The 26,974-nt window shown below is 36.0% G+C and overlaps 4 protein-coding genes and 1 pseudogene across 4 annotated transcripts; 1 reads left to right on the top strand and 4 right to left on the bottom strand.

Annotated features, from left to right (window-relative positions):
- Positions 1-444: 444 nt before the first annotated feature.
- LOC113722297 (oil body-associated protein 2A) lies at positions 445-2,716 on the bottom strand. Its single transcript, XM_027245707.2, has 4 exons — positions 2,331-2,716; positions 1,589-1,671; positions 1,289-1,403; positions 445-999 (listed from the first exon to the last, which is right to left on the bottom strand). Exons 1-4 carry the CDS (start codon positions 2,614-2,616, stop codon positions 740-742), a joined length of 744 nt encoding a protein of 247 aa, XP_027101508.1. The 5' UTR covers positions 2,617-2,716; the 3' UTR covers positions 445-739.
- Positions 2,717-7,515: 4,799 nt separating this feature from the next.
- Positions 7,516-13,455, bottom strand: LOC113726236 (uncharacterized). Its single transcript, XM_027249837.2, has 4 exons — positions 12,499-13,455; positions 10,808-11,170; positions 8,159-10,156; positions 7,516-8,055 (listed from the first exon to the last, which is right to left on the bottom strand). The coding sequence occupies exons 1-4, from the start codon at positions 13,409-13,411 to the stop codon at positions 7,712-7,714; spliced, it is 3,618 nt and encodes a 1,205-aa protein (XP_027105638.2). The 5' UTR covers positions 13,412-13,455; the 3' UTR covers positions 7,516-7,711.
- Positions 13,456-17,382: 3,927 nt separating this feature from the next.
- On the top strand, positions 17,383-18,135 carry LOC113723976 (uncharacterized). Its single transcript, XM_027246933.2, has 2 exons — positions 17,383-17,634; positions 17,761-18,135. Exons 1-2 carry the CDS (start codon positions 17,383-17,385, stop codon positions 18,133-18,135), a joined length of 627 nt encoding a protein of 208 aa, XP_027102734.2.
- A 1,134-nt stretch (positions 18,136-19,269) lies between these two features.
- LOC113723975 (protein NRT1/ PTR FAMILY 4.3-like) lies at positions 19,270-21,921 on the bottom strand (annotated as a pseudogene).
- Positions 21,922-23,230: 1,309 nt separating this feature from the next.
- Positions 23,231-26,458, bottom strand: LOC113723974 (protein NRT1/ PTR FAMILY 4.5-like). The gene is made up of 6 exons (XM_072074509.1): positions 26,299-26,458; positions 26,093-26,189; positions 25,439-25,656; positions 24,626-25,069; positions 24,396-24,523; positions 23,231-24,283 (listed from the first exon to the last, which is right to left on the bottom strand). The coding sequence occupies exons 1-6, from the start codon at positions 26,299-26,301 to the stop codon at positions 23,392-23,394; spliced, it is 1,782 nt and encodes a 593-aa protein (XP_071930610.1). The 5' UTR covers positions 26,302-26,458; the 3' UTR covers positions 23,231-23,391.
- Positions 26,459-26,974: the final 516 nt, after the last annotated feature.

Raw genomic sequence — 26,974 nt, 5'->3', positions numbered from 1 at the left:
GAGATAAATAATTAAAATTTTTTAAATTACACATTATCCAATACTTATTGAACTATGTTTTCAAACAGTATATTTAAAAGTATTTAAACAGTTAATAAGTATTTTTATTAAAAGTCATAATGGAAAAATACTTTCAATAAGCTGCCACAGCAACAAACGGGCCCTTAATAAAAATAATTTTAGGAGCAAATATCATATTAGGTGTCAATTCACACACTCCCACGTAGAATCAACTACTGCCTTCCAACTTTGTTTGGTTAGGGAGAGCAATTGGCATAAGTAGCACTACAATTCTATTCAAGAGAAATTGTCGATCATTAAGCTTTTAAGCAGAGGGAGAATACAAAAAGTGAGAAACTGCATAATTTTTTTTTTTTTTACATCAGAAAAGATAATTCTATAATTTTTTTCTCATAGAATCTTATTAATTAAATTCATCTCCACTTCAAAGGCAAAGCTAACCATTTTCGTTGTCATACTAATTAAAGACCATACATCTCGACCCAAAATGCATAGTAAAAAAATAAAGAGGAAAAACCCAAAATTATGCACTTACATATACTAGTACTGGACTACTAGCTAGTAAAGAACTTCTTTCCGACATGATACTGATAGAGAACATAAACAAAAACAATAAGAAAATAAATTATCTCTAGGCCAAGATTTCTAGATTCCGTAATGCAAAAATACAACATGCATATACTGCAATGAAACTAGGTGATGAATTTATTGGACTTCTTCATGGAAAAGGTGCTATTCTTTTCATATCAGTCTCTTCCACATCAACGGCAAAACCCTTCTCAGACTGCATCCAGTAATCTGCATTGGAAAGCAGCACCGTCTCAGGCACCGTGACATCTGCCCTCGACATTCTCAGATTGTCAGTGGAAACCTTGTACTTCTCGTCCCTCTTCCGAACCAGCTCCGGCATCACCATGCCCCCATTCACTCCTTGCGGAGACATCATCAGGGCTGGTGGTCCAAGTGGTAGCCTGTCACCTGCATTGATATATTACATGTCAAAAACCACTGTTTCATGGCAAAATTTCGTCCCTGGTAGCTAAAGAAAATGGTCCAAAAAATTAACATCATCATTCTTTATTAAATATATGTTGTAGGAAAAATGCAATTCTTGCATTATTTATAGTATGAAACTAGTTAACTAGATTCGTCCTCAGTGTTTCAATTTCACGCATTAATTTGACTTTTGCTCATCAGACCAGTACCCGTAATAGACAGATAGGTAAAAATACTTTGATTTTGTAGATGCTAAATACTTTGCACTCACCCCTATCAACTTGCCAAGTACACCAAAACTTGCCATAAGTCTGGGCAAGATCTCGTAGTTCAGGCTTCTGAATTGCCTCAGGAGCGCGAGGATTCATCCATAGACCTGCTGTGATCTGTACCATTTTACATCCAAATTTCAACAGCAATGTTTACACAATTCAAACCCTCCCCCGGCCCCCCCCCCCCCCCCCCCCCCCCCCAAACAATCCAGCTTTTTGGCAAGAAATTGTAGATTGCAATCCATGTCACACAACAAATTGAAAGACATGGTAGTCTAGTACATGTCCAAGAAACCAACCTCGTACGCGTGAGAATGCCAAAGCTTCTGTTCTTCTGGTGGAAGAGTCTGGAAAATTTTATCTGACACAATATACTCCACCCCTGTACCATCACCAAAAGTTGTAAAAAAAAAATAAAAAATTCATACGCTCTATTTTTCTACTTTGCAGCAGAAAGAGAATGTTTAATTTTCATTTAGTTCCATAAGCATATCGATTCTGCCTTCACTTTTCCGCTATCTTCTACTCCCTCTGTTCCAAAATTTTTATCATATTTTTTTTATTTTGAAATATCTCAAAACATATGTTCTATTTAGAAAATCAAAACTCTTTCAGGTGTCTTCTCCCTTTTTTTTTGTCCCTGTTTTTAAATTGAAAATTTGAATTTTCACAGATAAGATTGAAAAAAGAAATCCAAACATCATAATCAAAACACTATACACTATGGAGAAAAAGTTGAATTCCTGAAGTATTACTAAAATTTTGAAACGGGGGAATATCTTTTTTCTTTTTTGAAGAGTGAGATTTTAAAAACGGGGAGGGCCAAGGGGTTCTACCTTCAATAAATTATTTTATTAGCCGTTCAAAATTTCTTAACACCATAAATAATGTTGAAATAAAACCCGTTATTCACATTTCTTAGACCAAGCCTAATTAGAAACATGTAAATTCCATAGCATAAAAAATTTCATTATCAAGATCAATTAGTAATAAAATTGATAATAATGAATACCAATAAGTGTATATATATATAATACATACCAATAAGACGTGCTGTAGAGTCATCAGAATCATAAACAGCACACTGGAGAAAGTCCTGGTTAAGACGATTGACGTGATGATGAGTCTCAATCTGACGGGACATGTCTTGGCTATACAAAGCAAACGTGCAAACATGCTGGCTCATTTGCTTAATTGGCTTCAAAGACTCCACCATCTGAGCACCTTTGTCTATCATTTTCTGCCCAAAACTCATGGGTTTTCCTGGCGGAATTGATCCATCCCCCGGTGGCATCTGCCCTGGTTTTTCTTCACTAGAAGATAACATTTATTGATGGAAATTAGAAGCTCAGAAATCTTCTTGTTATTCAGTAGAAATAAAATGTTTCTAGTGTTTCTTGATTTTGTGAAGCTAAAGTGAGAGTATGGCGGTGATGGTAATACTGGGTTTGCGGTTCATGCGGGACGTGGATTGTTATTGAGGTCCCACGTTTTCATGCGAGGAAATTGAGGTGGCTGACTGAGATTGTATTACGTATAAAGCCTTTTCTCCTTTTTATTTTGTCTACTTTCGATGAATTACTTTGGGAAAATTTAACAGTTAAAAGGAGGCATGATTCTTCTTTCGGGTTCTATTTGAACAGAGGGAAAGCTACGTGGAAAACGAAAGTGCAAGAAAGTGTTGTAAAAGAAAATGAAAATCATTTCTTCAAATCTTTGGGTATCAAGAAAAAATTGAAAGGGAACGAGAGGTTAGTGGTAGTCATTGGCAGTTCCCAAAGTTTTTCATGTTTAACTAACTACTTTGCTTCAAATCTTACAAATTTTGACATAAAATGTAGGAAAGCGTGTGAAAATTTTCCTACTTTCTTGCAAATCCTACATACATGAAAGAAAATATAATTAATTTCTCTTCATTTTCTCACACTTTTCCTTGTAAACAAACACTACCTTAGGGTGGCAGAAGATTTTTGGTTAGACATTTTTATTGAGTTAAGATACTTAAACCGGTGATATTGTTAGTCTTCGCATTGATTTTTTGCTATTGGACCACTGGCCATTGGGGAATTTACGCCCATTCCATTATTTGATCTAGAGCTGGCAATTTGTCCCAAGTCCCAATGGGCTACCCATGCCCAAAGGAACTTTGGGCGGGATGGGTATTATAATTTGGTATTGGGTTTAAGTTGGGACACATCCCAACTATACCCATTAATGAATGGGAAAGGATGGGAAACACTTCGGTACCCATTGGGCTCAAATGGCAAGGGCTCCGTTTGGATTAGCTATTTTTGGTAGGTGTTTTTGAAATATTTTATTGTAGCCGTGTATATGAAAAATTTTTACTATAAAATTTTTTTGAAATATTTGATATACTAATATGGATGGGATGTTTCTTGAGTTATTGTATATTACTGTAACATTGTATTTGAAAAACTTATTTTTTGAAAAAATAGTCAATCCAAACGGAGTCTTAGATTCAAAAATTATCTTTAACAATTTTTATAGTCATACCAGCGAATATAATCTAGTAGTCTTCCTAGTCATTATCCACAAGAATTTCCAGCATTTCAGTTAGTTTAGACCTGTCATCCTTGGACAATGATGAGGATAAATATTCAACATCCTAAGGACCTTGGCCATCTTGATATATGTTGGAATATGGCTGTATATCTATCTTTTCCTTTATTTGTTAATCCAATTTTTGGTGGAAATCTTGAGTATAAAGCACTTGCATGTTTATTTAATAAAACTAAAAGAAATTTAATAAATCAAAAATATTAAAATTATATAAAAAATAAAAAAGAATTAAAGGAAAAAAAATATGTAGAAAATGAATTTGGGTATTGGGCGGGATCAATCTAAACCCATCCCAAAATGATCCTGCCCAAGTTAGTCCCAAAACACATATGGGTAAGGTTGAGCCCAAACCCATATGACTCGGTTCCATCTCAAACCCAAGCAAATCCCGCCCATCCCGCCCATTTTGCCACCTCTAATTTGATCATTTTTTTTTTGTTGAGCCTGCCATTGATAGGTTGACCTCTGTGGTGTACTACTTTAGGTTGATCATCTTCAATCAAGACAATATAATTATGCTACTCTCACACAAAACAATAACAACTTGAATGAATAGAAAAGTATCCAACATAAGTAGAACATGTGCAAAATGAATCATTAAAAAACTTTCCTGTAAAACTTTGTTTACACTCAGTACAAGACAATTCTTTATCCAATAAACCATGCTATTAGAATCACATGTCACAATTTTCAGAAGCAACCATATAGAATCAAGGGACCAAAAAGGACCACATGACACATAAAAAGAGAAGAAAACCAAGCCCTATTCATAACCTTAAGGAAATTCTTCTTCAACTGATCAATTTCAGGTACATATATTGACTAAATCAGTGAATTGAAAAGGGCTATGAAGCATCAAAAACATGATAAAATTTCGGCTAAAAATAGATCATAGAATCACAAAAGAAAAAACCCCCATTTTCTAATCCTAAATCAATGGTTTCTGGTATTGAAAGTTTTTTCGTCAACCAAAAGTCATCAAGTATCCATTATCAGCCACCAACTCTTTGTGAGTTCGATTTTCCCAAGCCTTCTTGTGATCATTTGAACCCTTTGATTGTGCTCAATTGTTAAATTTGAATGGGAAAAAAAAAAAAAAAGAGGTCCTAATGACAGGGAGAGAGATGACAAAACATGAATGATCGACCAAGTAATCATCTCTCAAGTCTCAGGGTACCCTGAATTTTATAGTTCACTGCACCCCTAATCCAGCCAGACAGCAAAGAACCCAATTCAGCCCATTCTCTGTGCAGCAACAGCTGCAGTACTGCCAACTGCACCAAATGGAGATTGTGCATGTAGCAATTTTGCATCAAGCCCAATTTGACTATTTAACTGGACGGCTTTTGCTTGTGACTGGTAATAGAGATTGTGGTGTTGGTGGTGATTGTTGATATCAGTGCTGCTAATGACAGCAGCGGTTGACTTGGCTGGCGGGTAGTGTTGATGTGGTAATTTTCCTTGAGCGAAGTCCTTGACAGCTTCAGGAGCATGCTTATCTTGATTCTTCAAAGTGTTATAGGCCAAAATAAATACTGCGGAGACATGGCCTATGGAGGAAGGACGGCATTCTGATTGTACGCTTTTCCAGGTTTAGCTGTTGGCACAGGTGCTGGTGCCTGCGACGCCTTCGCTGGAGTCACCGAGATGGTTTCCGAAACACTCGCGCCTTCCCTATATATATATATATATATATATATATATATATATATATATATATATATTTTGTGTGTATAATATGCATTTGGTAAATAATATTAAAATAACTTATTTACAAATGCTTTTGTGTCAATTAGTTGGTTAGGCGGTAGCTTTCATGGATATCTAGTTGATAGTTATTCGTTGGGTATATCTAAGTTTTAAGAGCAAAAATATCTCAGTTACAAATGATATTCATTTTTGAATAATAATTAGTGAAAATCATTAATTGTGTTAAAGATGTGCAAACACATTAATGTTCTTTGCACATTTTCCTTTCAATTTTCCATTTTATAAATATTCAAATCTTGGATTCATTTCTTGCTAAATTAGAGCTCCATAAATTCTTATCATAAACTTTTGGGATGAAAACAAGTCAATTAGGTTCGTACTCTATGTGAATAAGCTTATAAACCCTCCCTACGAGAGCGAAATTTTGACCCTCCAAATACATGCAAAATTGAAAGGAAAAGACAAATTATGTTATTTAGATATTTCTAATAATTAGTTACATCAAAAGAACCTGCAACAAAAAAATCTGAAATTTACCCATTTGGTAGAGAGAGATGAACAATATGAAATCAAGGAACCAAAACATTGAAGAAGATGATGATGAGAGTTAGTTCTAGAATCCTTTAATTGTTATTTGTTCTGGCTTTTCTTGATTATACAAAGGAATACGAGCTAAAGCCGGATTGGAGTTTTAGGGGAATCGGGTATAGAAGTTGAAGGTGCACGTGACTTTAGCAACATGACAGACTAATATTCGTAATGCCCGGTTGGGGCTTGGTTGTGAGGCCGAGGATCCGAAGTGCTCGTGGTTTGTTTGGCTAATGTATTACCATTAGTTTTTTCGCTAAAACTAACAGTTAATACTAAAAAAATCACAATCAAACCAATAAATTGATAAATTTACCCTTTCATTATTTCTTTTTTTTCCCTCCAATCATAAAAAAGAAGAAATGAAAATAAAAATAGATAAATAAGAACTAAGAAATGCCATTAAATATTTGGTTTAAAAACCTATAATGATATTTGTTGTAAAAAAAGATTTGATATTTTTTATTTCTTAATTTATTTATTTCATATTCCCCTTCAATCTTTTTTATTTCCTACTATTTTTTATTTTCCTTCCATCTCTTTTGTATTTGGAGAAAATTTTGTTGGCCAAAATATAGGTTTTTAAAATCATCATTTCTCTTCCTAAAAAGAAAGAGAGAAAGAAAAGGAAAAAAGAAAAAAGGTAGTAAAAGGGTGAATTTATCAATTTACCAATTTGATTTAAACTTTTTACTATTGACCGTTACTTTTAACGAAAAAAACTAATGCTGACAACCCAAATTATGAGAGGGTTATATATAAGATTTTAAACTTTAAAGGGGGGGTTATGTGGTAAATTACAAAATTACGGGATGTAAAAGATAATTTATCCTAATCTATTTTAACTTGACTACTTGGTGAAATTTTGGCTTCTGTATTCTAAACGAAACACTTTTTCAATGTTAAATTTTCAAATTTAAATTATGCTAATCTCTTATTCGAGGTAAGGCCATTAATATGTATTGAACTTGAACACTTAGTATATGGACTAGTGATATAGCCATTAAAGAAATTATCAATGTTTTACTTAAAAACTAGTTCTTGAACACTAAGGTGAGATGCAAATAATACTAGAAGTAGGTAGAGGAATGCGAATCGAATTAAGAAGTCTAAAACCATAGCGGTAATACTTAATGTTGGCCCTAACAGTACAGGAGGAGGAAGGAGTCTTTTTTTTGGGGGGGGGGGGGGGGGGGGGGGGGGGGATGAACCCTTGTGTTTATTGTATCTTTCTGACACGCATAGTAGAGAGCGTAGGAAGTACGAAGTACCATTTTAAAAGTGCATTTGAAAGCAGCCATTTCTAACCAACGAATCCGGGAGGAAAATTTGTGTAAGAAGAAATGAATACAATAAAAACAGCCTTTATTCTCTAAAATCAGTTATCTCATCTCTTCTCGAAAAACTCCAAAACTGCTAATTACAGCAGTATACTTTCTTCAAAAAGTCAGGAAATGCTTCAGCCAAATTATAAAAGGACCATTCCTAAAAGGAAGGAAATTTTCTGTCAAAAAACGGGTTTTGTTGCAACTCATCAGACTACTTCATTTAAGTAATTTTGCTTTGATCTTTTTGAGCCTAAGCACAATGTCCTTCATGTTGATCCTCCCATGTGGTGAATCAGCTAAACAATCTAGCCCAAGATGAAAGATATCTTCCACACATTCTTTCTTTCCTTGTAGTTGAACATCGTCTTGTCCAATTAAATTGCTGTCAACAACATCCATTATGGAACTTTCCCGTAGTGATTCCATAACCCACTGCTTCAAGTTCAATTCTTCCCCAAAAGTATCATCAGTTGGTTTCTTCAATGTGAACATTTCAAGCAAGATTATACCAAAACTGTAGACATCACCACTTGGAGATACTATACCCTCTGTTCCATACTCTATAATAGCATGAACATTCATCAAATCAATATTTCCGAATAATATTGTTTCTTAAGTGCAAACGAAAAGTAGTCAAGGTAAATTTATTGAAACAAAGCTTACCTGGTGCCATGTAACCAATTGTTGCTAAGGTCTTGGTTTGCACCAAAACTTCCCTTTCACCAAAAAGTTTGGCAATGCTGAAGTCGCAGATGCATGCTGTCATATCTTGGCCGATCAAGATGTTGCTAGGCTTTAAATCACAATGAACAATAGGTGGCATGTGATCATGATGAAGATATTCTAGAGCTGATGCAACGTCAATTGCAATATGCGTTCTCTGTAGAAAGTTTAGAAAGTAATTGCCTGCATATAACCAACTCTCGAGGCTCCCCTTTGGCATATACTCCAGCACCAAGGCATTGATATCCTCATTACTACAACAACTGAGGATTCTAATAATGTTTCGATGTCGTACACTTGCTAATACTTCACATTCAGAATCAAAGGTCCTGATTGCTCCTTCTGATTGCAAGTGGAAAACTTTAACTGCAATATTGGAACCATCAGCAAGTGTACCTCTATATACAGAACCATAACTTCCGGTCCCAAGTAGATTTTTTGTGCTAAAAGAATCTGTTGCTTTCAGAAGTTCCAGGTAGGAAAATTTTCTCCAAGTATGAGGCAGTGAGAAATCAGTCTGTGGTAAGCCTACACTTTGTCTTTGTTTACTCGCCCACAAGTATACGATCACAGCTACAATTAGGATACCAAATACAATAGGAGGCAAAATGTACCTTAGAACGGTTTTTGACCTTGATTTGGAATGTGTTTCTGTTTTGCAAGGTGAGAAATGTAAACGATCTGAACCACACAGCGCAGAGTTTTGCAGAAATGATTGATCAGTGAAGTTGACAAAAGGTCCACCATTTGGAATTTCTCCTTCTAATCTATTCAAAGACACATTCAAAAAGTTTAGGTATATAAGCTTCTCGAATGACTTTGGTATCCTTCCAGAAAGATTATTATGAGATAGATCCAAATGTTCCAAGCTCATTATGCTTCCAAGAGGCTCAGGAATATCTCCTTGAAATCTATTTTGTGCCAATGACAGATAAACAAGTGATTGAGCACTGCTAAGAGTACTTGGAATATCACCTGAAAGTTCATTCCATGATAAGTCTAATTGTATAATGGCCCTCAAGTTCTGAACCTCTGCTGGTAGGTGACCTGTCAAAAAGTTTGAGGACAGATTTAGACCCAAGAGATCTTTAAGTTCCCAAAAAGTCATTGGAATGGTTGAGGTCAAATTGTTGGAGTGCAAAAAGACTCGTCTCAAGGACTTGATTTCACCCAGGCAATGTGGTATTGGACCTTGGAGCATGTTGTTGTGAAGATATAAATCACCAAGATTCTTCAGTTGGCAAAGCCCAGGTGGGATGTTTCCTTGCAGTTTATTGTACTCAAGATATATGCGATCAACTCGACTTAATTTGCCGAGTGTTGATGGGATAACTCCTGTAAACTCATTGCTATCTAAATTTATGGACTGCAAGCTACTCAAATTTCCAATTTCACTTGGAATAGGTCCCTTAATTTTGCATAAAAAGCAATTGAACGATTGAAGAGATGCGGAAAAGTTCCCAATTGAACTTGGCAGGAAACCATTGAATTGATTCAGTGATAATTCCGCAGCTTCGAACTCTCTGCACTTTGTTAAAGCAGATATGAAAGTCAATTCTTCAGTCGAAGATTCTCTGGTGAAGTTATTCCCTCCAAGATAAAGTCTCCTCAAGAATTTCAAGTCACCTACTGTGTTTGGTATTGGGCCAGTCAAAGAGTTTTCAATCATGGCTAGCAAGGTAAGCTTAGTAACATTGGATATAGAACTTGGGAGCATCCCTGTGAATTTATTCGTAGATAGATAAATTCGCTCAATATTTGGAAGTGTTGTCCACATGCTTGTAGGCAGAGGACCAGAGAAGTGGTTATTGTCCAGGACCAACAATGTCAATGACGACATGTTGAAGAATCCAGGTTGGACGTGACCTGAAAGATTATTGTAACCTAGTGCAAGTCGTTGGAGAATGGCATTGTTACCTATCTCAACAGGTATTTCACCTGTTCCAAATGACTGCTTGCATTAGTTTTTGAAATCTGAAGATAGACAAAAGTGCTTAGCTTGGAAAAAAAATATGCTTTAAGCGGTTGGACGTTTGAAGATGTCTCGATACAAAATGCTTATAGAAAAAAAGTATGTACCAGCTACAAGTTCTATGATTTGTTCTGAAGTTCTAGGACTAGCATATAAATGTACAATTTCAAGTATTATTTCTCTATGCACACCAGTGACAAAGGTTTTAGATAATCAAGGTGGCAGGTTAAGTCAAGGCTGAGTAAGATTTTTAGGCTTTACATACTGATGCAAGTACTACGCCAGGATACTTATAAAGTACTTGAAATAGATTGCTCTGACCAATCATGATCATGAACTTTCACTACTGCTTAAAGGTTTTGCACTCTGCGTGGATAGAGCTCTAACATAATTACTCTTTCTGGATTAGTATACACTTAATGTCATGCAATGTATGCGCACGAGCACGTGTACTATAAATTGAAAGACAGGGTATGCAATTCGATATTCTCTGCTATACATATCTCAAGCACTATACACATACAGAGGAAAATTGAAATCCAAATCAAGCATTGACCAGATGGGAGGAGTTGGTCACAGAAATTCCAAATCAAGCATTGGTCACAGAAATTCCGTACCTGTCAGCTTGTTGTCATCTAGATCAAGTCCTTTTAGTGAAGTTAGGTTCCCAACCCTTCTCGATATGCCTCCTGTGAAGTTGTTTTCTGACAATCTGACCATCACAAGATTCTTGGATTCCCATATGAAGGATGGAATTGAGCCATTGAAGTGATTGGTAAAAAGATATAGCTCCTCAAGTGCGGGAAGATTGTAAGACATGTCTACAGGAAAGCTTCCTGAGAGGCTGTTGTTAGAAAAATCAATCATTCTCAGTGAGGATATATTGAAGATAGATGATGGTATTCTTCCAGTTAGTGAGCTACTTTGCATGTCCAGTTGCTCCAAATGCGTGAGATTTCCAATCTCCAATGGAATTCCACCTACATTGCAACAGAAAAGAGATGTTTCTATTTGAAAAGTTATATTTCAAGAGTCAATATGAATTTGCTCGACAACATACAATGGTAACATTATTAGGTACCCACCAATATCAAAATGTCTAACATAGCATAATTGACAACTAGTGATTGAGCCTCAATACAGCATGTATACAAATTGTATATGTTGATAAAATGTAGTAAATCAAGAAAATGAACCTAGTTATAGAAGCAGCATGATGGTGACAACGAAGTATAGACAAGTTGGCAAGGCACTTTATCTCTAACAATTGGGTCTCGTGTGCGTCCCATTTTTTTCTATTTTTTTTATTTGGTATCCCCACAAATGATAAGTCAGTAACAGGATTTTTTTTGGGATAAGTTAAAGTTTGGGTGGATTTAGTTCTAATTACTACCACGGGACATAGCAAGCCCTTGAGACTGATTTTTTTAAAGGTAGGACATGCCTTTGAGATCATAAATTGTTAATAAGATTTTTTTTTTTTGATAAAGTAAAGTTTGGGTAGGTTTAGTTTCAATCACTATCACAGTGTAGGTATACTCTTCATATTAGGGTCTTTTTTTTCTTGGGTAAAGTAAAGATTGGGTGGGTTCAATTTCGATCACTACTATACGGCAGATTGTCCATAATTCATTAACATATCTATTATATCAACAGTAGAATTTGAATACACAAATTTTTTATGAGAAAGTAGTTCGTCCTTACTAATTAAATTAATTTGTGTTTGCGTTGATCCCACTATTGATCCCTTTTTAAAAATTAATAAAAAAAACAGTAGCATGATGTATATTTATATGTTTTATTTGTATTAAAATTTCGCTAAAGTGGTACTCATAATGAGCGACTATAAGTATGGGAAGGTAATGCTTTAAATTTATTAATAGTATATTATTAAAAAAATTGAAAAGGGAAAAAGGAAATGTTACGGACCATTTGATGGTCTTCCTTTTTTTTAATGAGACATATTTGACCATAGCTATTTTAAGTAATCTGTCCCCTTTCTTAATCGAGTCAGTTGGGGATAAAGGCAGCAGAATACAAAACTTAAAAAAGGATGCTATTGGTAACTTTAAGACTTTAGAAAAGATACTTGGCCCGAACTGGAAAATGAAGTCAAACATATGATATGATGCAAATGAATTGGGTAAGACTTCTTTTTTTTTTTTTTTTTTTTGAAGGAATTGGGTAAGACTCAAAACAGCCGAAAAGCTATCCACTTTTTACTTTCCCCTTTAGTGAAAACCAAAGGAGGCATATTTCCTATTATGGATAATTATACAATTAAACTATAAGCAGATTGAGTCCATACCTCTAAAATTGTTTCCCCCAAGATGTAAATCCTTGAGCTTGGTCAAGTATCCAAGCGTTCGAGGTATGCTTCCATCAAATTGATTGTAGGACAGTGATAAGAGCTCAAGGTTCCTGCACCTGTATATGAATGCTGGAATTGTACCTTCAATAGAATTTGATGACAGTTGAAGCCCTTTGAGTTTGGAGTTACCATTGCAGATATCCGATGGGAGATGGCCTGATAAACTATTACCAGAGAGATCAACTTCTTCCAAGAAAGACATGTTGAAAAGGCTAGAAGGTAAGGATCCAGTAAGAAGGTTATGTCCTAGTGTTAATGTCCTCAAATTCGAAAGATTACCAATCCCTTGTGGAATATTTCCCTCCAAAAGATTATACTCCAGATTTAATGTCTCCAACTTTGAGATATTGCTCAAAGAAACTGGGATCACACCTGCGAAACTATTGTTGTTGAGAAGTAGAAGCTGGAGTCCTGGCAAGGCTCCAAGCCATGATGGGATCTTTCCAGATATATTGTTGTATCCCAAATTCAGCTCCTCTAGAGCATGCAAGTTAGCCAATTCAGTTGGGATGAATCCAGTAAAGTTGTTGTAGCTGAGATCTAACGAAGTCAAGAATGAGAGGTCTCCCAACTGGGGACCTATAGATCCTCCAATGCTGGAGTCAGAAAGATTCAAGACGGTGACTCTCTGGTTATTGACATGATTACAAGCGACTCCAAACCAATTGCAGACAGAGTTATTTGAATTCCAACTGGCCAAGACTCCAAAAGGGTCGGAAGATATCAAGGTTTTGAAGCCAAGAAGAGCAGATACATCGGTACTGAGGTTATGAGCTGGAGTAGTAGCTAGAATAAGTGTTACGGAGTTTGCCATGAACAGAGCAGCAAAGAAGAAACATCTGTTTCCCATGATTTTACTTGGTGGAAAATGGCACAGGCTTCCAATAGATGTTTGCCTAGAGATATATACTAGGGACATTCAACCAATTGATTGCACGGATATTTAAAAGGCTAACAAATTATGAGTGATGATAAGTTACTTATTTGAACTTTGCGTGAGAAAGGAAGAGCTGTAATCATGCGTGCGGATGAGGGCGGCCATCGTTTTCGTTCTACTTTAAGTTTAGACTTATATCAAGCAGTAATCATGCATGGCGTCTATGACAGAAACATGCTGTCAATAATAGACATCCTTATGGACCTTATCTAAAAAATTCGTTCATAAGTTTTTTTGGGAATTTGGGACAAGTGCATGCCCAGTTGCTATATTTATTCCATTATTTGATGTGCTGCATGTCACATTATACAATTGTATTTGTACAAAAAGTAGTATACATAATAAAATGCTTTGTATAATTTCAGTAAAATAATATAACATAATTGTACCGCTAATGTTATATTCCTTTCATCTCATATTTTTGATCGTTTTTGAGAATCCAACTTTTTTAAAATAATATTTTAATTATGATATTTGTACTTTTTTTTCTAATTTTGTCTCCTAAATTTCAAATTTTAAATTTCAATGTAAGATACATATGAATAAAAGTAGGGACAATATTGAAAATAGAGAGTAAAGATAGTTTTGAATTTTGTAACATTACAAATGTTATGAAATATTTCCAAATAAAAAATATAATACCTTTAATAGGACAGAAAAAAGAGTAACGGATATAATAATCAGACTGAACAAATTGTTTTTGTCCCAAGTCCAACTTTGTTAGTGATCAAGAGTTCTTCTACTATTTTAAGTGCCTTCAAACATTTTGCAAGTTTTGTTGCTATCAAAATATGTTACGAGTGTATTCACAATGCCACAAGCAATCAAAAGTTTGTTATGGCATTTTTCAAACTAGTTACACAGATAATGATTGATGAATTTTTACCGGGCAACTACGAAAAGTGTGTACTCTACCTCTTCGTCAAGGGCTTTCTTATCCTCTTCATTCATTGACTCGTCAATTTTACTTCCTTTGCCTCTTTGCAAATACTACCGAATATCAGTTTTTGTCAAAGGGAACATTACATAAACCCACTAAAATCATTGACGGCTCATATGGTCGTCAATGTCATTCCGCAGTGGAAACCAAAGGAGTGGTCAATATAGAGTATTTCCATTCTAATCCAATATATAAACAAATTATCTAAAGTAAAAACTAACTAGTTCTCGTAACTGAAACTATCATCATTTGTGGTTCAGAACAGTTTCTTTTTCTTTTTAAATAGTCAATCTTGGACTTTTCTTTAGCGTGTACTGTGTGTAGAGTATGGGCAAAAATGAAGTTGAATCTTGAATGGTTTAAATTTTCCTTTATCTTGTACAGTAATGTTCTTAGAATATTTCTACGGGTGGTGGCGCAGGAGATGTTATCCAAACAAACTAATCTAATAAAAAAAAATTTTTTTTTTTTGAGGCAACTAGTCTAACAATTCAACTTAAGCAGATAGTAGGGTATACACCAATAAATCATTCATGGGCAAATTCCTGTTCTTCATTGTCCAAAGTAGGGTATACACCAGTAAGGAGATGTGTGAGCAAATTCCTGTCCTTCATTGTCCAAAGTAGGGTATACACCAGTAAGGAGATGTGTGAGCAAATTCCTGTCCTTCATTGTCCAAAGCAGAGTAAATTATTCATGAGGCTTTGACTATTCTACAATTCTAAAGTTAAGAGATATAGAGCTTAAAAAAAAAGTTGTAGCGTATTTTGTACCATACACAATCGAAAAATATCTTAATAGTTAAGAAAAAGTTGAACAAAATATTGATTATAGAAAAAAGTGGAACAAAAATGTCAACACCCATAGTTTTCAATAAAAATTCCCACCAACACAATACAATGTAAAGAGGGGACCTGACGAAGCAACAAGCAAGAGGGAAACAGCACAATCTGAGAATGTCCACCACATTTGTGCTTGTATTTGAATGCCACTAAAGACCCAAAATGAATTATTTGTTCTTCTTTTTGGGTGTCAAGTGGTTTCAAACTAAAACGCCCAATAAGCATTAGATTAAGTTGCACTGAAAACCCTAATTTCTCCTTCTGCATTTTTTTTTCTGTGTGATTGTGTAGAGTAGTAATGTATTTCAGGGTTTTCCTGCTCGAATTGCGTTCATTCTTGCTCTTGCATACTAAATTGTTACGTTGGCTTGTTTTCTCAAAAAAATTTTAAACTGTAATCTTAAAAAATTTCTCAAAAATTTTAAATTGTATATTTCAAAATATTAAAAATTTACATACTTCAAAAATTTTTCCTACAATTTCGATAGTAAGTTACAATAAAATTTTAGACAAACACCCAAAAAACTCATTTGCTAAATAGTTTTACAATGTCAACTAGGGTTTAGTTGAAAAGATTGCTCATCTCTGAAGGGGTTGTTAGGGAATATATAGAAATGCCTAGGACCTTTAACTATTTTTTTATATTTTTTGAATAATAGTTTTTTTTAATTCCCCCCTCCCCCCCCCCCTCTCACATGGAGTGCATTACATTTTTCTCCATTGTAATGTGTCACATGGTCTCAAGGACATAAGAAATTTTCAAAATGCAAGGGGAAAATATATGAGTATCTACAAGTTAGACTCCTCACCCCCCACCCACCCGGCCATCCCCCAGTTCCATCCTTAATTGTTAGGCTTGATAAGCCACAATTTTAGTATTTTAGGAAAAAGTCTTTAATTGCTAAAGAGGCAAGGCTAATACCCCCCTTATGTATAAATATATACACACACACACACTATGAAACTTGTACTTGGCTCAAAATTATATTAAGATTTTACGTATAGTTCAAGTTCGGTCCAATCTCATAAATAATATACAATTTTTTATATTATATATTAATTATAAAATTATGTATAAAAATAATTTGTATTCATTTTAATATAAAATACTTTGAATTATGCACATTATTATATGTACAATGAATATATCTATATAGAAATTATTTAGGTCGGGCTTTAATCTGGCCAAACCTAGTGAACCTAGGCTTGTCTTCACAATTTCGAACCAAACAGGTCGAAGTTGGTCCAATCCAACTCCATTAACAATCTTATTTATATAAATAACAAATCTTCCCTTAAACTACATAAATAGTGGTATCAATTTAGCCTTGCTTACAAAACAAATTTGGAGAGTTATTACCAATCCAAATTTGTTAGTAAGCAAGGTTTTGAAAGCCAAGTATATGAAGGATGAAGATTGGCTACATCAACAGGCCCTAATTCTGCATCTTGGTGTTGGAAAAGTATGCACAAGGGGGGGAGAGCTACTCTTACAGGGTCTGTATAAGCGAGTGGCTGACGGAAGGTCTATCAAAATCTGGCAAGACAAGTGGGTACCTGATTCACCGGATGGGAAAGTGTCTACGGCAAATCCAGTTGGCTGCCATCTAAAGTCCGTTCACGAGCTAATAGAGGGAGGGAGGTGGAACACAGATTTGCTACAACTCTGGTTTCTGGAGGAAGATGTGGAACGCATAACTAGCATTCCCCTCAGTATCTACCCAAGGAAGGACAAAATGTATTGAAATCATAGCAAGTCGGGTGTATATACTGTGAAAACAGGCTATGTGGTGGCAAAAGGGGGGAGGGATAACATAGACAATAGGTTAGTACATAATTTTGAGACCAGTTGGGAGATTAGGAAGCATACGGTGTGGAAAAAATTATGGAGTTTGAATATTAAGTTGAAGCTGAAGCATTTCCTTTGGAGATGCCTACAAAACGGGCTGGCCACGAATGAAGCAATCCATCACAGAATTGGAAAGCGAAGTATCTGGTGTCATGGCTGTGGGGAAGGTACTGAAACAATCGAGCACATTTTCTTTTTCTGTTCCAAAGCCCAACTAGTCTGGAGGGTAGCGCCTGTGAGGTGGGAAGGATTAATGGAGCTACAATGCAATATGTGGAGATGGTGGGAAGCTGTGATGGATTCAGCAGGGGAGGCGAATAGAGCTGAACGCATCCAACTCACGGTAAATGTCCTTTGGCAGCTATGGAAAGCTAGGAACAAAATGGTGTTCCAGATGGAGAACGTGGATGCAAAAGCTATTGTCGACAAAGTTCAACTGGAGTGGCTGGAATATATTGCGGCTAATGAAACAGACCACCAAACACATGCTTCACCAGAAATGGAGGTACATGTTCCGTAGCATTGGGAGCCACCCAAGAAAGGTATTATGAGAATCAACACGGATGTAGCAAATTCAGCTAGAATGGTCAGGACCGGATTGGGAATCATCGCAAGGAATTGGCATGGGCAGATTGTGAAAGCTCAAGGGATCATAGGAAGAAGAAGAAGCGATGCGGCCACAGAGGAATCACTGGCCATCAGAGCCGCATTGGAGATGGCTCAGCTTGCAAGATGGACAAAAATAGAAGTCCAATCTGACTGCAAGAATATTGTGAGCTCCATTAACTTGGGCAATGTTCAGGATTGTAAACTTCAAACAATCCTAGAAGACAATGAGGCCCTAAAGAATAGCTTTGATAGCTGTCTGTTCTCTTTTGCTCTCAGAACCGTGAATGTTTGTAGTCATGCACTAGCTCAATTTGCAGTTAGGTCGGTTCGAAATTTTGAATGGATAGATTCATTTCCAATATGGCTATCACAGTTAGCTAGTAAGGATACGGGGTAGTTACCCTTTTTGTAATTAACTCTTGTAATATCAAGTGTTAATATCTATAAAAATTTGTTATCATTTGTAAAAAAAAAAAAAAAAAAAAAATCCTTTTAGACAATGACTACTGCTTCCTTATTTTAGTTTGTTTGTCATGTGAAGATAGCAATCAAATGCTAACACTATTTTAACCAAAAAAAAAAAAGAAAAATATGTACGTACCCTACCATCGATTTATTATAAAAAAAAAAAAAAAAACAAAAGTAGAAACTTATGTCAATGACGCGGGCTGCAAAACGGATAACCTCTGACGAACACGTGGGCGGCCACAGGCTTCTACTTTCTTGTGCCACTAGTAGCTAAGTCTGCTGTTTGATTTGAAAAGAACAAAGAAAAAGTAGCCAAGTCCAGTAGTCTACCGTGGCTCAGCCTAATTTTTCGTTAAAAGTCAAGACCTATGACGTTTAATCATCATCAAACCAAATAAGCGGGGAAAAAGGATAATTTATTATACACTATTAATATATAATCTTTTATATATTAGTAGATTTAAATCATATTACATGAGGTGAATTTAAATTTAAAATTTGAATCATATATATATGTAGTATATATTCAAATCTGTTAGTGTAAAAAAATTACTATTTTATCAATATATAGGCAGCTAATCCAAAAAAAAAAAGACCCTTTATAGTCTAAAAGCAGACAAAGGAAATGGGACATTAGAGTTGTTATTGCATACCACACATTATTTGGTAAACCATGCGGCAGTAGGCTAAAGACGTTTGTTGAAAGTTCAAAGCATATGATTTAGTAGGATAAACCTTTCATTGTCCAAGAATTGGGTTAAATCATAGTAGTAGTAGGCAATAAATTTCTAATCAATTCAATTTCCCTTTTATTTTTTGAAGGCACTGAGGAACTTTGAAAGAGATTAGAAGTATGCTTGTGCTTTTGTCAACTCTATAAGTTTATTATATTTGTTAAATTATTTGGTATATAATCATATTATGTTGTTCTATTTGTTGAAAAATTAGTGTATATGAATAATAACGTAATCTACATATATTGTGTATAATAATATAATGTGAATGGAAACTATATACTAAAACAAGTATTACAATCGCATTAAACCGCATACTATAACAGAACTGTACCTCTCCAAGTCCCTTGAGAGGGATGAGTATCGGATTTCTTTATTTTTTTTTTTAAGGGTAGAAATGAATGTCGAACTGGGAGGGTAGGATTTGGGTTCACTTAGGGCCAAAACCTATCGCTAGGAACAGATATGGAACACTATGAAGTATGAACAACCACAGTGATCCACTTTAGAAAAGGAAAAAATCGCAAATGAATACTCTTTTTTCCAAACCCAAAGGACTTTTGATTAGCATATTTTTTTACTTTTGAAGTGACTAATCATTACAATGCCAATGGATAACTGAAATACAGTATTGCTTTACTAGAACTGAGTGTGTCGAAAGCAGCAACTTCGCCTTCGATGTTCATTGAAAACTTAATGCATTTCAACAATGCAAAGAACCCTGTTCTGCCCAACTTTGTCTATTTGACGTAATTCTTGTAACATTTGGTTTAAACTCGCATAAATTTGATGTAATCATAAAATTTTATCAACTCGTACAAATAAGTTGAAGAAAAATTTATGATTACACCAAAGTAGTACAAGTTTAAATTAAATGTGTAAAAAATTACATTAAACGGTTTGAATTGGATAGATCTCAACTGGAGAGACCTTGTTTCTGTTGGAATTCCATTTAATTATGTGGGTCAACTGCCTTCAACAGATGTATCTTCGACTCATCTGGAACATCTACATCCTCTGTGTGTGGCCTGTACTTGTATCTCATGGCAAAGAACGAGTAAATGAGAAAATTGATTAAGCATGATATTGAGAGTAACCAATAGAAGAGGTTCAAATGCTTTTTGTTAAGATTGTTTCCATGCCAACCAACCTCCACTTCTTGTGATTCCCTTTGTTGCACGGTTTACTATCATGACAACTATGGTGCTCAAGTAATACCCCAAGGCCATTGAGGTCCACACGAAGCAGGAAGAAAGGGCTTTAACTTTTTTTTTTTTTTTTGGTGTTTGGGAATAGAAGAATTCAAGAAGTCCAACGTACGTAAACATGTCAGCTATCCCAAATATAAAGTATTGAAAAGATAATCAAAAGACATTGATGGGCAATGGCTGGAGTGCTGGGATTGCATCAAGGATGTTGTGAGATCGGCCAATGTTTTGTCGCTTAACTTCCACCAGTGCAGCAACTGCCATTGGCCGATGCCTACTCGTTGCAAGTTATGCCGGTTGGGAGACCATTGAATCTCCTGATAAATGGAAGTATTAATTGATCATAGAAGGGTAAAAGGATGATCAGGAAACTGACTGGGATGATGGGAAGAGAAGCTGGTGGTACTTGAAAATGTTTGGTGATATTTGGGTCCATGGTGGCACCTTGCTCGACACAAAAGGTTTGGAGTTGGGCAAGGCAAAGGGTCATAATGATGGTACTAACAAAAGATTGGAAGCATCTTCAGAAGAATCTTTGCATTTTCTACGTGAGTGACTCGGCAAAGCTTCCAAGGGTTTGGTTTTTCAGATTCTGTTGTGAATTGCTGGATGGCTGCTTTGTCCAAGAACCTGGAGAAGTAGGCCAAAATGGTGTTACGAAGCAATCAATGGAAATACTGTTGCGTTGCTTAAAACTGATTATAGCCAGATTTTGCATCAAGATAAAAAAATTACTTGAAATCAGCACTGTGAGGGAGAAATTCTGATTGTATTGCAGCTTCATTGTCTAAACTCATTTCATACAACGTAGATTAGTCCTCAGGGAGTTCAAGCTTTCTATTATGGGATGCTGCTACGTACGCCTATAAAACAACAAAAGGTATTCAGATACAAATTAATCTTTCAACATCTATACCAGCACAGGCAAATCAACTTCTTGAACGAAGGAAAGTTAGCTTTTAGATGAACCTGAATAACTTCAGTGATGGCACTATTCCCTGTCACAGCATGCATACGATAGTGTGGCAAACGATCTGATCCACTTCGCCTTGAGGATATCACAAGCAAAGTCGAGGGGAAAGAAGTTCATATCCATCAAGTGAACTTGCATGATTGGCTAGGGGTAGCCAAGAAGGGTGATCCTGTCGATTTGAAGAAGTCCTTCGCACCTCCTAGTGATTGGAGGATTGTGGAAGCTCTTGGGCATTTACAAGCTGGATACACTAGTACTCGCAAGATCAGAAATCATGGAAGCTGGATACACTAGTACTCGCAAGATCAGAAAGCAATCCATGCTTACTTCTTCATTCCAACCCAAGCATAGATTGATCTTGTTCTTGTTTTCTTCCAACATCATTCCAAGGGCAAGTGGAACTAATGAGGCTCGCATGAGTGATATTTGCTTCTTGGATAAGATGATCACTAGGGTGGAACCGGGGAAGACTATTTTGTTGGAAGCATTGTTATTAGCCACATGTAGATGGTGGTTAGCAGCAGAGATCCACATCATGCTTTGCCATATGCCTGATTTCTCACTTTAGCTTTTGAGAAGGCTGGAGTGGATTTGACCAACCTCACCCTTCCTCCTATTCCTTCCTCAAATGCTTTGGATATGCCTATATGCCAGAGATTGGAAATCTCATTCAATTTTGGAAGGAACTTGGTGCAAGGTGAGGGGCCAAGTGGAGTACAACAAGGAGGAGAAGGGGAGCCCTCTCAAAAACAAGCTGAACAAGGTGCAAGAGCTTCCACTTCTCAACCAATTCTGGCTCAAGCCTCATCTTTCCAACCACCTCCACGGCCAGTAGATAATCAGCCTCCATGGAAGAAGATTTTGGACAAATTGATGTGCATTGAGGCTAAAGTGAAGAAGGGTAAGAAGGAGAACAAAAGGAATGCCGAGCACCTGCAAAGAATGGCAGCTCATCTTGAGGCGCTGCCTACTCCACCATCTTCACTCGGACAACAGGACGTAATATGGAAAGTGCCTTCGTGTGTTTGCGTGAGAGAGAGTACGTATTTCATGTGTGGACATGTGTGTCTAAGAAAAGAAATATATATATATATATATATATATATATTATGTGTCTGAAGGAGGGGTTATGTTTTAAAGCATATGTCGTTAAAGAAAATAATTGTGCTTATTTATCCGAGAGAGGGAAAGAGAGGGAGAGAGAGAATGTGTAAAAGTGCAGGTGAGTGAGAGGGACTATGTGTATATGTATGAAAACATGTAAAAGTTTGACATAATTTTTGTGATCGAAGATTATTGCACTAGTTCAATAATTCACCAACCAAGTGATACAACTTTCACATTAAAATATTATATACACATTAAGTAGGTTACAATATATTGAAATGTAAACAAATTATGCCATGAAACAAGCTTAATAGGAAAAGGATTTCGTGCATTAAGTTTAATTGCTTAATGGAGTTATCAAACTCTCCCTCAGGCTCATGAGAGTAATTAGTGGTTAGAGAATTTTTTTTCTTTTTTTTTTAAAGAGGCATTGAGCTAGTGGATTCGGTTTCGGGATCACTTAGTGCTAAAATATAGCCGTAGGGAACCAACAACCACACTGATCTAAGGCACAAAAAGAAAAGAATACAAATAAATAGGCTAAGCATCTTTCCATTACAATAGAAAGAATCTCCCTCCATTACACTCTAATAAAATTAATTTAAAAACTACTTTTAAAAATCAACACCATTCATAATATATTTTGTCACTTATGTATGTTATATATAAAATTTCATATGAAATTGACTAAATTTTGCCGTTTGATTAGTTACTATAAATTTTGTTATAATTTTAACTCATTTTTCATCATTCAAATGTTTCATGTAAATTGAAAGCCAAAATATTGTCAAAAGAATATCAATATCATTTTTTAGTACGTTGATCTAGATATTAAAAGAAAAGTAATGACACAATCGGATGATTTATAAAGTTCTAGTTATTTAAATGTATTTAGATGGAGAGAGCAATGGAGAGAAATCCAACGGAGATGATCCTAACCTCACATGAATAGTTGAATACTCATGTGGACAAAAGAGAGAGAGAGAGAGAGAGAATACTAGCTCTTATGGACAGTTTTCCTTTCTGAAGTGAATTTTTATTACAATGCTCATGAACAATTGAAATACGTAATTTTCTTATCCTGCATTGACCTTCTACAATAAAAAACTTCGATTTCCATGTTTACTGAAACAAAATGCATTTCAGCTCCGTTGGATTCCTTTTTAATTCTGTGGGTCAACTTTCTCCAGCTCATTTGGCTTGGCCTCATCCGAAACATCTATAGTCTGTGGCCTGTACTTGTATCTCATGGCAAAGAACAAGTAGATCAGAAAATTGATTATGCTTAATGTTGAAAGTAGCCAGTAGAAGAGGTTCAAATGGTTTCTATTGAGATTGTTGCCGGCCAACCAACCTCCACTTTTTGTGATTCTCTTTGTTGCACCATTAACTATGTTGACGAGTATGGTGCTCAAAAAATACCCAATTGCCATTGCGGTCCACAAGAAACAGGAAGAAAGGGCTTTTAGCTTTTTAGGTGTCTGAGAATAGAAAAATTCAAGAAGTCCAACATATGTAAACATGTCAGCTATCCCAAATATGAAGTACTGAAATGACAACCAAAGGACATGGATGGGCAATGGCTGGAGTAGCGGGATTGCATCAAGCATGTTGTGAGATCGTGCAACGTTTTTTCGCTTGACTTCCACAAATGCAGCAACTGCCATTGACACGGCAGAAAGAACCAGGCCGACGCCTACTCGTTGCAAATAAGTTATACCAGTGGGGAGACCAGTGAATCTCCGGATAAATGGAACTATTAATCCATCATAGATGGGTACAAGAATGATCAGGAAAAAGATTGGAATGATGGGGAGAGAAGCAGGTGGTACCTGAAAATGTTTGGTAATATTTGTGTCCATGGTGGTACCTTGCAGAACACAAAAGGTTTGGAGTTGGGCTAAGCATAGGGTCATAATTATGGAACAACAAAAGATAGGAAGCATCTTCAGAAGAATCTTTGCATTTTCTACTTGTGTCACTCGGCAAAGTTCCCAAGGATTTGTTTCTTCAGATTCTGTTGGTGGCGTCTGGATGGCTGCTTTGTCCAAGAACCTAGAGAAAGTTCACTAACATTTTGTCAGCGAAACAATAAATTGAAAGACATACTGATTGCATTCCTTGTATGTTATTGATCATAGATTTTGCCCCAATCTCAAAAACTTACTTCAAATCAGGAGTGTGAGGTAGAAATTCTGCTTTTGTTGCAGCTTCATTGTCTAAACTCATTTCATACAACATAGAGGGATCATCGGGGAGTTGAAGCTTTCTATTACGGAACGCTGCTACATAGACCTATAAAACAACAAAACGCATCGACACAAACAAAATTTTCAATATACCAGTATAGACAAACCAGCTTCTTGAATGAAGGAAAAACTAGCTCTTTTAATGAACCTGAATGACTTCAGTGATGGCACTACTTCCTTTCACAACATGTATACGGTAATGCGGCAAACCAGCAACAAGAACTACAATACCCAGGAACATGGCAAAGGTGCTTAAGCCGAAGCCTATATCCCAACCTTTGTGGTCTTGTATCCATACTATAAGAGTTACGCTTATCGCCCCACCAATGCATACGACTAAGAGTAACCAATTGAATAATGTTGACATCTGCTTTGCTTCCTTTGGATCATCCTCTTCAAATTGATCAGCACCATGTGATGGCAGTGCAGCTTTTATTCCTCCACTTCCTAATGCAACTAAGTAAAGGGCAACAAACAAGAACGCAGCATCACCACCATGCACTTCAACACAATGAGCATTTGGATCACGATTGTTGCAGAGGGGTGGTCTCAGCTTGGCATAGTGAGCTTGTAGGGCTAATAATCCAAGTCCCTAGAACATAGATCACATTGTAAAGACAGAACCTCACTTTCAAGAATAAACATCACAACTTTCTTTCAAGGACTTTTCACCATTTAACACTCACCATTTTTCCAAATAGCAATGTATTTTGATAGTCAAATAAGCAAAGATAGATCGAACACTTGAGCAGATTTGGTTTAGTCACAAATGGCCATCTTTTTGCATTTTAAAGAGATTAAGGGAAAAAAAATCTTTAACTAATATGTGAGTGTTAAAAGATTCATTCAAGATCCCCAAGAAGATTTTTGGACCTTCCAAAAATCTTTGAACCACTTGTTACCTCAAATTTCTAAATCATTCATGAAATTATAGGATTAGTTACAAATGAAGAGTACTTACGAAAAACTCAATACATGCCGTTATGAGAATGGCTTTAAATCTTCCAAGATAGGTGTCTGCAAGGGCTGCCACAAGGATGGTGAGGATGTAGCTAGTGCCCGAATAGTTTGTTATTTGGTTAGCTGCATCTGCTATATTCAAGTTCATAACCCCATTGAAGTATGTCGTCCCATTGACTGCCATTGACAAATCCGCCATGTTGGCAAACATGAATGTACCTGTGGCATAACCCATAATGCCGCAAAAGGGGTTGAATCACCAATCAGGTTTCTTTTGAGGTTGAAAACTGTCGCGCTTGACTTGTTTATCATCCAAGGGAATTTAAAAAGAAAACTTTAATCTATTTGGGTTCAAGACGCTAGTTTTTCCCCCAGTATATGAAACCAAAATAGAATAGATTAACGGTCTTCCTATCTTTGGATATTCAATACTGGATATTCAATACTTCCTATCTTTAGCTGATCCAAGAATCCCCTCTACTTCTACTTCTACGTAAAGAAAATTGGATATTCAATACTAATATTTTACCGGTCTTCCTATCTTTGAAAAAAAAAAAAACCTCAAAAGTATAAACAATCAACCATAGTTTTTAAGGTAATTATGACTACCATCTGAAGTACTCCCTGATAATTTGGTGGTAAACAATGTTATTACCTAATATTGGCAATGCGGCTCTCATTCCTCCATGCTTATCCTTGGTTGCTGCTCTTCCTTTCCAATCCACCTTTCCTTCAATAAGCCCATGTTTCCCCTACCGAAACAACCACATTAATACACAAAAGGTCAATATTGATGCATGTCTTAAAAAAAATAAATACACAAAATTGTGGAGCAGTGAAATGTGGATTTCTTCAAAATACCATTCCTATACTTCTTCAGTTCCCTGATCCTAATGCAAGAATAAAGTACGAGTAGCAAGTTGAATTATATATAGAACTTGAGTTCAAACTATAAATATTATGGAAGTTGTCTGCATTTTTTCTTTTTTAACGAGGGACCCACAGTCGCTACTCGAAAACCCGCAGCCACTACCCAAGAGGGCGCACTGGATAAACCCCGCCCTATGTAATAACTCGTACTAGGTAAGTCCTATGTAACGGATAGATGTCCCAAAAAGAGGCTTGAATTTGGGTTGGTAAAATGGCATGACACCAACTCTACTGTCTCAGCCAACTCAAAAGACAAAGTTGTCTGCATTTTAGATTCACTTCAGCCATTTTTCCAAACAAACAAATGCTACACCCACTGGAACGTTGCCGACTAGGAAAAGAAATATTCCATTGATGAAACAGTCGAACACAATCCCGTGACGGCACATGAATATTATACAAATTAATACAGCCTTAATAATAATCTTGAAATTAATACGGCATTAATTATTCTACACAGAGTAGAGCCCTGCGAAAGATTAACTTATTCAACAACCATGAATTGGTGTCTCTGTCCATAATGAGCAGCTTTAAGGGTGGAGGTAATACAAAAACAAGCAAGAAAAAGGAATGAACAGATATGATTTAAGTCGCAGCCTTTGTCCAC

This window comes from Coffea arabica, chromosome 2c, assembly GCF_036785885.1.
Source record: "Coffea arabica cultivar ET-39 chromosome 2c, Coffea Arabica ET-39 HiFi, whole genome shotgun sequence".
Lineage (NCBI taxonomy): Eukaryota > Viridiplantae > Streptophyta > Magnoliopsida > Gentianales > Rubiaceae > Coffea > Coffea arabica.
This window is presented reverse-complemented; position numbering and strand designations above follow the sequence as displayed.